Below are 10,297 nucleotides of genomic sequence, written 5' to 3'. Positions count from 1 at the left end.
CATCGCAGTCTGTATAATCCTTTGGTCTATGGACAGTGAGTGACAAAGATTTCCATGCGGTTATGTAATGAGCGCTGAGACACAACAGGAGCCATGCTAGCAGCTGTCCACACAGGCCAGGTGTGCCTGTCCTGCTCTAATTGGACGGTTAGATCGTTTATCTCCCCCACACCTTGGAGCGAAGGGAGCTGCCAAGCAACCACAGCTGATGAAGAGGAGCTGAGGAAAGCCTGTCGTTAGGTAACTTACAGCTGATGAAGAGGAGCTGAGGAAAGCCTGTCGTTAGGTAACTTACGTAACGGGAGACGTGCATCGGTGCAACATGTGTTGCTGCATTTCATTTGGGTAAACACCCAGATGGCTCAACAGATGATGATGGTTCTAATGGACCGTTTCAATCTGGACCGTGTACAAAAAAGGAATCATTTATTGGCAGCAACGGTCTCTGTGAATGTAAGACATGGAAGTTGGTTCCATAAATAAAGCATCTCATTTTTTACATTTGAAAAAATGGTTTAGTGGTGTTATTCACTGTTACCATCTGTTCATCTGTTCAGCCAGCGTAGTTCTGTATTGTGTGTGTGATTCATACTGAGCTATCACCTGGAACTAAGAAGTTAGAAGCTAAAAATATTCAAACATTTCTAAACCTGGGTTTGGTTTGCTTGCTTTCATTGGTAGCCCTTTCATATTAAGTTAATACTGTACATCTACTAAAGGTTCTGTTTTATTTACAATAAAGATACATCACACTTTATATACTTTATTATGCTTAAATACGACATATATTTACACTTTGTATATGGTCGGTGTTTGAAAAGGTTATACTTCAGTAAAATAACAATGCACCATGAAGACTGCATCAGTAAGCATCACTTTACAGGATGTCCATGTTTACATTATTGTTAACGATCATACCGAACAAAACTAGACAACACCTAACCATTGTTTTCTGCTTTTTTGAGATGCATCACACCTGTGGCAGCCATGAGAGGAGGTGCGCCTGGAGGACCTGCTGAAGTTTAGGGCTGCGGTGATCATCACGTATCACACGCACAATGACTCCATGGCATGAGGTTTTGTGACTGCCTGCACAGTCACAAAAGAGGACTTGATTCATTGATTGATACTTTGTCTCACATTTGTCACTTAAATGTTCATTTTGACTTAACTTTGCTTGTATGAGATCTCAGCGGAGGACACATAATCCTGAAGAAATGTTTTTATTTGTGAAAATGAAAGTCAGAAAAAGTACCAGAACAGTGAAATCTTTCTCCGGTGACAGAGTTGGACACTGACCTGGTCCTGTTTCACACAATATCTGAATCTCCTCCAACTGGGGAAGAGAATCGTTGTGGTAGAAGTGGCTTTCTTGTACCCACCAACAAAGCCGATGTCCAAACAGACTCCTGAAAAGGAGGGCAGTTATTTTCAGATGACAATTTCAAATACAAGCGCTGTGTAAACACAAAGTCCTTTGACTGAACAGAAGTCCCACTCTCACCCCCTCACTCTTCCACATTTCTCAGTCTTTCACCCCACAGTAAACAAAGGTACAGTGACAGGAATGCAGCCTTGATATTTAAAGATGATGTTGAACCAGTCTCCAACAACTGCCGCCCAAATCCTCTTCATGACCACTGTAGGACAAAAACGGAACCAGAGAGGGAAACAAAGAGTGAAGATGTTCCGAGGGTCGCCCACAGACGACAGGAAGTTGAAGACGTCGAGGTCGTCCCTGTACCTCTGGAGGGGCAGGAGGACCATCACACCACTGCTGTGGAGAAGGTCCATCTGGAGTGGAGTCTCTCTGGGCACCGCCTCGACACTGCTCCCAGGGTCAGTGGAGTCTCTCTGGGCACCGCCTCGACACTGCTCCCAGGGTCAGTGGAGTCTCTCTGGGCACCGCCTCGACACTGCTCCCAGGGTCACAGCTACAACCACAGCCTCATGACGCCCATGGTGGAGTCTGTCTCTCCTGCAGAGACGTGGGGCTTTATACTGACATTAGCACCATAAATCATTCGGCGGTTATGGTAACTACCGTATTCTAGGTCTGGAGGAAGGAGTTGTCCATCGTGAGAACTCAGCATTTTAAGACACAGTGTTTACAGGATGACTGTCTGTGGACATTCAATTCCTTACAGGCCATTGCTTTTATTTGTTAAATATTAGCCATTGTCTCCACTTCAGGGGACATACAGTTCACTTACACAAATGCACAATTCAAGACCACTAGATTACACAATTGCTTCTTTGTTCTGTTGAGGTGAGCAACAACAAACTTTCCTCTGCAGTAGATTCAATTCATTTTATTGCATCTTAATGTGATTGTTGTTTTATTTTTTACTCAAGATAAAAGAAGATAAATCTCAAATTTTTATGGGAGTTTTTTTTATTATACGCGCATGTTTAACAAGGAAAACATCCAAGTATTTATTTATCTACTTGAACAATGGAAACGTAAAAGAACAGTTTGTTGAATTGCATTAAATAAGATGATACTTTAGATAACTTAAAAAAGGTACCAAGTTTGGTACATTTGAACCTAATTTCAACCGTGTAGCCTAAATTATCTATACAGTGGAATACTACCACTGGACATGCAGTTGCAATACCTGACCACAGCATGGCGCAATGACAAAAAAAGAAAACAAACTTTTGCATTATTGGCAACAGGAAATTCATGATGATAATGAAGATAAATAAAATTTATTATAATTCATCCTCATTTTATAATTTTATCTGCTTCAGTTAGCGCCAAAACGTTATATTTCTACGCAATTTGTTTTATTAGCGATTGGTCTAATGACGTAATTTCCGTGTCTACGAACAATCTTTTCCGGTCTAGCGGGCGCGGATTTTCGAAAACAGCAACAGGAAAGGTTGTTGATCAAAAGTCTTGAAGGTAACTTACGGAGCAAATTAATTGACAGTTCATGATGTGCAGTTAATGTCAAATATTGTTTGTTTTTTTGTTTTTTTTGGGGGGGGGGGGGGGGGGGGGGTTGTCTTCCTAGCGTGTCACACACAACGCTAGGACGGCAACTAATATAAAACTAGTAGCTTCCCAAGGTACCGTAGCGACTACTACTGTAACGTTCGCTACAGTACAGTAGTTCACACAGTGTAGCTAGCACCATCACAAATGTTAGCAGCATTGATGTATTTGTTACGTGTTTGTTTACAGGTAATCATGGCATGCATTACGGATGCAGACACTGGGAACTGGTTTAGCACGACGATGGAGGATATTCGAAACAAGCTGCTCATTCAAGCAACCAGCGAGATGATCGAGACTGGGATAGATTTGTGTCAATCCCACAAACAGTTCTTAACATCTGTTCGTGGTACGTAGCCTGCCCTGATCTATTTTGACTAGCATAAGTGTCCTTAATTAAGGCGTTTCAGTTCATTAACCGACTTTTTTTTATTTGCAGATACATGCTCAAAAAAGAAAAAAGATGACGAAGTATTATTTGAGAGAGTACATTCTTATAAAAAATGTAAGATGGTGGTATTCTTGAAATAATAGCGATGCCTGGGGATATTAGTATTGATACATAAGTAGATGAGTAGGCTATATCTAAGTACATTTTGTATAAGATTGATCTGTTTCTTGTTTGCCTCATTGTTTGTTTTGTCCTAGACTTGGAAGAGAAAAATGCTTTAGTGAAGGAGAGAAGCCTATCCGTGTGTCACAGGATGTCGGAGATAGAGAGGAAGGATAGTGAGAAAAGCTGCCTCATCCAGAAGATGGATGCTCTGAGAGAGACACAAGCCAAGAGGAAGGAGTGTAGGTCAACGTGACATTAACATTCAGTCTGGCCTTTCTCCTGTCGTATTGTCTTAACATCACATGTTTACACTGTGGTAGGATCAGCCTACTTGACAGCATGTTCACACATTCGTGTTTAAACTGATTTACTCACGAAGCGTAGAGTCGCCAGTGTTTCTGCCTCACTGTTGCTGATTGTGTTGTGTTCTTTTCTTAGTGATCGTGTCCCAAAACAAGGCAAACAAAGACAGGCTGAAATACCTCAACAAAGCCAAGCTGGTCTTCCAAGAACGCCTGGGATTAGAGATCAGGAAGATCCATGGTACATTCACCAACAACCTAACCATGTCTGACTGGGAATGAGCTTTTTTCTGTTGACAAATGTGGATGTCTTTTTTCTTTTGGTTTCTTTCAAGGTGACAAGTTGCAGTTCATCTTCAGAAACATCAACCACTCAGACCCAGGCTGCACCTACACCTTCATACTGAGACTCAAGGAGGACGGCTCGTATGAGAGTGAGTCAACGGAGGAGGAGGAGAAGCATGAAGCTTATTTATTTAGTTTCATTTTCTGCCGTCATTGGAGCCACAGGAAAAAACAATCGTCAAGCATCTCATATGCTTCCAGAGTAAACTATCAAACACAGTCTGTGAACTTGTGTGACTTTTGAATCAGAATAATGACAGAATCACTACTAATACAGAACTTGTTTTTCTTCCAACAGTTGTGTCGACTGACCCCGTGCTGGCCTGCGTGTCCGCCCTGGAACAGAGGCTGCAGGAAACCAACAACTTACCTGCCTTCCTCGCTAATGTCCGCAAAGAGTTTGCCGCTTTGCCCAAAACATAGAACACAAAAGCCTTTGTGTGTCGCAGGAGTCTTTTACGATATCGGAGAAGTTTTCCATTTGGTGTCTCTTGCTTTTACAGTGTCAGTCGTTGATGTGTCTGTTTTCTGTTTCTTGTTTTAATATTATAACGTAGCCTCCCTTTCTTTCGTTTTTTTTAGATGGTGTCTATCTACTGTTTCACTCTGCTTTCATTAATGCTGCGGGCCTTAGATATTTTTAACACTTTTATATTTGTGTATTAAAGCTATTAAATAACAGCACATTTTCCATTTGTATCGAATTTCTTTATAACTAAGCAGTAATACATACATAGTCAGAACCTTAATTCACTTGTTTTCCAGTCAAATATGTCGCGTTGTAACTTACAGTTCACTACAGATCAATACATTAGTCCAGGTTTGACCAGGGATAGTCTTTAACATAAATTTTTTCTGACCATCACTTGTCCAAGCCTTTAAGCTTGACTTTGGACAATTATCTTTCACTGGCATGTAGCTGGTAACACCTGAATTTGGTTTGTAGTAAACTTTTGATGATGTCCATATGGCTCTGTGGAGCCCAGGAGTCACACTTCAGACGACTTGACTACATTCAACATGGGCAGCTCCTCAACATACGTGGAGGGGAAGTGACCCGTCTGGCCGTTCAGTATCCCATACCACCAACCGCTGTCTTCTTTCTGGTAGATGTCAAGAAGATCACCTGAGAAGGGGGAGAAAGCAGGGTGCCTCAGCAGGGTGCCTCAGGCATGCACTGGACTTCTGGCTCACCTCACACATTCACCCCCCTGTACCTGCTTTCAAATCCAGTTCATCTTCTCTTCCTGATGTGAAATCGTAAAGAGCCTTGCATTTCCCAATGCTTGACCACTCGGCATCTGATAACAAACGCACATATATAGTGTAAATATAACGTATGTTGTGTGTATTTTTATTTTTTAACAGCTTTTGGAATAATAAAGGATTGGGTTAAGGCACAGGAATGCTTGTCACCTTCTTTCTCATCTATCTGATGCGGTGCTCCATTGACAGCGCCGTCACTTTCAATTGGTCCATGTTGAGTGCTGTCACTATTCACTGGCCCGGTGACAGTGCTGCTGCCAGGAGTTGGCCTAGTGACAGCGCTGCCACTCTGCAGAGCCGTGGTGGGCTGGGTGGTGGTGGACACGTGCCCTGTGCAGTCCTCTGCAGACGCTGTCATGCTCCTGGGCCCTTTGTAAACGATGGAGGCCCTCAGTGACTGCCGGCTTCTGAACGGTGTCTTCTTGATTTTGACTGGACGGGCCAGCTGAACTATACTGTGCTCGCAATCCTTAGGTGAAGACAAAATAAAGAAATTCTGCAGACATTATCATATGGCATATCGACTTGAAATCACATTGTGTTGTTAATATCATATTGTATCTTTTTTGTATAGATACCTTGTCTTTCCATTTCGTTATACTGTCACTAAAGCGATGCAAAGTCTTTGGTTTTCCCTCTAATTCAGCCAGCGTGGAAGATAGTTTGCATTGAGTGGCTTCAAGAAGGTCCAGTTTCAGAGTAGTCTTCAGGAAAAAGAGAACACATACATTTGAAAACATGGACTGATGTCAGACATGACTGGGACCTGGATCTTCCACCAACCTCATCAAGCAACTGTTCAGTTTCCTCACGGTTCTTTTTGTTTGAGAATGATGGATTTTCAGCATAGGATATAATCAGCTTTTCCAGACCTTTAAGAATATAACACATCACGAATAGAATGTGTCACTATGACATTACTTCAAAAAGAGAATAAACATGATTTGTGCTGGATGTAAGTAGAGTTGTATGAAGGAATTACCAGTACAGTCTTTCTTTGTCTTTTTGATGTTGTCTTCCAGCCGATGAAGTTTGGACTGGATGGCCCCCCTTTCTTCTTTCTTTGGACATGAATGTTTTATTTTCTTCTTCCTAACCAACATAATATGAATGATTGAAGTATTGTAATGAAGTATTACCTAATTGCTGTTCTTCAATTTCCTTCTAGGCATGGGAGTACAGGACTGCTAAAGGCTTAGGTACAATTCTTTTTTAAATTGAAGCAAAAACATGCTTTAAGACTAAACTAAATTGCTCTCAGTATTGCTCTTATTCCCAGCATTAAGAGTCTTACAAAGTAATCTGCCATCAAGAACTCAGCCGTGTTGTCTTCAGCTGTCACACTGGTGTCTTCCACAAAGCTCTGGATGTCCTTCTCCACGTCTGTCCTCTGACTGGCTTGGTCGATCTGCTTCTGACTCTGTGGAAGAACCGGAGAGTAACGCAGATGTGGTAGTTTAACGCTTGTCGGGCTGTATTCAGAGAAGACAGTTTGGTGAAACTGAATGTTCAGATAGAAAAACATTTATTACTGTGACAGTACTGTTTGTGTTGTCAGTTTTATGTTTTAGTTTTATACGTTTGAGTACAGGCTGCAGCTGCTCTCTTAGCAAGGTCTTGTAAAACAGACTGTGTCTCGGTGGGTCAATCGAGTTCTCCTAGTTAAAGTACTCATGGTTAAATAAAGGTAAATGAAAACGACAGTCTCACGTGTAGGAGAGTCTGTCCAAAACTGGACATGTGGAGATTGTATCTGTTCAGAACATTGCAGAGGATCTCTATTCTCTCCTTCTCCAGATCCTGGATTATCTGATAAGTGCAAGCAAGAGTTAGTATGCAAGTTAGCTAGTAAGCAACACACCTAGTCTGAATGGTGCAACATCAGCTAAATAAACAAATCCACTTGTATTCTCTTATAAGTAAGCTGCCAGATGTCAGCATGCAGACATATAGTTTCAACACATACTGCCAAGAGTGAGGATGAATACAGCAGTGTTGTACCGAACCTGGTAGCAATTTTTCAGTGTGTTTTCCCATTTCAGTCTGATCTGATGGCCCGCCATGTTGATGTTGAAATACTCCTCGTCTATTCTGCTCTGCGCCTCGGCAGACTTGGTCAGCCTGTTGAGCATCTGATTAATAAGAGAGAGGGGTACAGTCCTCGTTACGCAGAGTCGAACACGTTAACGGGAGACGATCGGGAGAGAAACAAAGGCTGGACTGTACCTTCTGTTTCTCTTTTTCTGTGGAGATTTGTTTGTTGTTCTCTACAAAATTGAAAAGAGCCTCATGCTCCCTTGTTAATCCAACCAATTTCTTTTTCATCTGGAAGGGAAATGAACATGTAACCATCTGAAAATGACAGTTGTTTACATTCAGTTTCGCCAGTAACCAAAGGAGATGGAAGTCTTACCTTGAGCTGATCTCCCCAATTAGCGGCCACAAGTTTCCCAGTTTTCTCAACAACATTATCAAGCTGCGCAAACAATGAGCAAGATATGATTACAATGAACAAGAACATGCATGAGGACAAGAACTTCTGTTATGACCGAGAGTCAGAGAGGTAAAGAGAGAGAGAGTGCTAGAGAGAGACAGGGAGAGAGAGAGAGAGAGTGCTGGAGAGAGACAGGGAGAGAGTGCTAGAGAGAGAGAGAGAGAGAGAGAGAGAGAGAGAGAGAGAGAGAGAGAGAGAGAGAGAGAGAGAGAGAGAGAGAGAAAGAAGAGGCAGAGAGACGGAGAGAGCGAGTGCTAGAGAGAGAGAGAGAGAGAGAGAGAGAGAAAGAAAGAAGAGAGAGAGAGAAAGAGAGAGAGAGAGAGAGAGAGAGAGAGAGAGAGAGAGAGAGAGAGAGAGAGAAAGAAGAGGCAGAGAGACAGGGAGAGAGCAGTGCTAGAGAGAGAGAGAGAGAGAGAGAAAGAGAGAGAGAGAGAGAGAGAGAGAGAGAGAGAGAAAGAAGAGGCAGAGAGACAGGGAGAGAGCAGTGCTAGAGAGAGAGAGAGAGAGAGAGAGAAAGAGAGAGAGAGAGAGAGAGAGAGAGAGAGAGAGAGAGAGAGAGAGAGAGAGAGAGAGAGAGAGAGAGAGAGAGAGAGAGAGAGAGAGAGAAAGAAGAGGCAGAGAGACAGGGAGAGAGCAGTGCTAGAGAGAGAGAGAGAGAGAGAGAGAGAGAGAGAGAGAGACACAGAGAAGAGGCAGAGAGAGACTGATTTAAAAACCCTTCATACAGGCCTCTTCCTTTTGTTGTGCTCCTCTAATATCTGTCGTATTTCCAGGATAGCCTCCTGTTGTAAAGCAGTTCCCAGTGCTCTGAAGCCGAAATACAACACACATCGATCAACATCAGCAGAGCAGTCAGGAAGAGGCAGTATGAAAGCGTGACTGAGGGTGGGTTACCTATGTGTGTCTGCTGTTGAGTACATTTCATCTGACACCAGGGACCATGCACTGTACGTGGAACTTCAATAAAACAAAAGCACTTTATTTCTTCATATCATTTAGTGTAGCAAACTTAGACAGGAAAGAACAGTGTTCTAGTACATATTGAACAAAAACATATATGGTTTTAGACTTCAAAAGTATTAAAAAAATATTTAAAACAGACAAACTTTCAAACTTTTTTCCAAACATTATTTGAGGAGTCTACTGACTTGCTGGACATCCCTTTGGAGACTTTGAGAAGTTTCCCTGCAAGTTTTTGAAGGCCTTTCGCATAGTTGAGCTCAAGTTCAGCCCTGCAGTGGTCAAAGGTAAAGTGCTTTAGTCACACAAAAGGTAAAAGAATAACTTGACTGATCATTAAAATTCAGGCGCTTCATGCAGCTGCAGTTGTACACCTGAATCACTTTTCATTTGGCAAGAATGTAAAGAGTATATTCAACTGAACAGTTTGGTGCTGTCATTTATGTGAGCAGAACACTAACATTGGGTCACAGTAAAGAGGCAGGGCACTTAAGGTGTTGAATTGTTTTGAAAAACCACAACATTGAGTGAAAGTTACCTTTGTTGAAATACACCCATGAGTTCCTTACAGAAATGCTCCCCATTCTTGGAAAACCTCTTCAGATCTTGGTACAACAGATTATACTGCAGTAAAATACATCGAAGAAGTCATTGAAGTCATCAAGTACATTGAAGTTGTTGTCAATCTGTCAAGCCATCTAAGGGTCAGGGAGTCAAGTGGCTGAGCGGTGAGGGAATCGGAAGTAAGTAATCCGAAGGTTGCCAGTTCGATTCCCGGTCATGCAAACTGACGTTGTGTCCTTGGGCAAGGCACTTCACCCTACTTGCCTCGGGGGAATGTCCCTGTACTTGCTGTAAGTCACTCTGGATAAGAGCGTCTGCTAAATGACTAAACGTAAATGTAAGGGTCTTGGCGAATACTGACAATCTAATTCACCAAAACACACATTGATGCTTTCCAGATATTTCCTGACGAAAACTAGAAGGCACTTGTACATGTCTATGTTTTATTTGTGGAACCTAAAAGAGAAAAGTACCAAAGAACTCACAGTGCAGTCGCTCAGAGGATCCTTCATCCTGGCGCTCGGCTGCTTTACTGACTTTGCACTTTGACCACTCTATTACCAAAGTCATTCATGCGGAAATCACCTGCGCTCACTTTGTGACGCGCTGTGAGGAGAATTCCACTAGAGGATTCAAAATGTCTGTTCCAGCTCTGCACTGTGATTGGTGACATGGCAACATGCATACAATGACAGAAGTTGTTCATGTTGTCATCCATTACGTGACTCAAGTGGTTCCTTTGTACATTGTATTTCATCTTCCAGCTTCCTTACATGACCTCCTCCAGTATTTCTGCAGATCATTCCTAC

General features: G+C 42.3%; 2 protein-coding genes across 3 annotated transcripts; one reads left to right on the top strand and one right to left on the bottom strand.

Annotated features, from left to right (window-relative positions):
• Positions 1–2,828: 2,828 nt before the first annotated feature.
• spc25 (SPC25 component of NDC80 kinetochore complex) lies at positions 2,829–4,879 on the top strand. Of its 2 annotated transcripts, XM_067258775.1 has the most exons (7): positions 2,829–2,908; positions 3,191–3,350; positions 3,441–3,506; positions 3,650–3,796; positions 3,996–4,100; positions 4,195–4,293; positions 4,503–4,879. In XM_067258775.1, exons 2-7 carry the CDS (start codon positions 3,197–3,199, stop codon positions 4,625–4,627), a joined length of 696 nt encoding a protein of 231 aa, XP_067114876.1. In that variant the 5' UTR covers positions 2,829–2,908; positions 3,191–3,196; the 3' UTR covers positions 4,628–4,879. The 2 variants fall into 2 exon arrangements, with proteins under 2 accessions (XP_067114876.1, XP_067114877.1); XM_067258776.1 differs by lacking the exon at positions 2,829–2,908 and having other exon boundaries at positions 3,178–3,350.
• Positions 4,880–4,946: 67 nt separating this feature from the next.
• nostrin (nitric oxide synthase trafficking) lies at positions 4,947–10,015 on the bottom strand. Its single transcript, XM_067258774.1, is given in 17 exon segments — positions 4,947–5,330; positions 5,422–5,505; positions 5,621–5,939; positions 6,049–6,174; positions 6,254–6,342; positions 6,453–6,519; positions 6,521–6,562; positions 6,765–6,890; positions 7,181–7,279; positions 7,477–7,602; positions 7,697–7,795; positions 7,884–7,946; positions 8,690–8,771; positions 8,859–8,921; positions 9,113–9,196; positions 9,463–9,548; positions 9,974–10,015. Coding segments are annotated over 17 exon segments (1,719 nt in total). The 5' UTR covers positions 10,001–10,015; the 3' UTR covers positions 4,947–5,193.
• Between the last annotated feature and the right edge of the window lie 282 nt (positions 10,016–10,297).

This window comes from Osmerus mordax, chromosome 2 (assembly GCF_038355195.1).
Source record: "Osmerus mordax isolate fOsmMor3 chromosome 2, fOsmMor3.pri, whole genome shotgun sequence".
Lineage (NCBI taxonomy): Eukaryota > Metazoa > Chordata > Actinopteri > Osmeriformes > Osmeridae > Osmerus > Osmerus mordax.
Note: the sequence above shows the minus strand (reverse complement) of the source record. Positions and strands in the feature narration are given on the sequence as shown.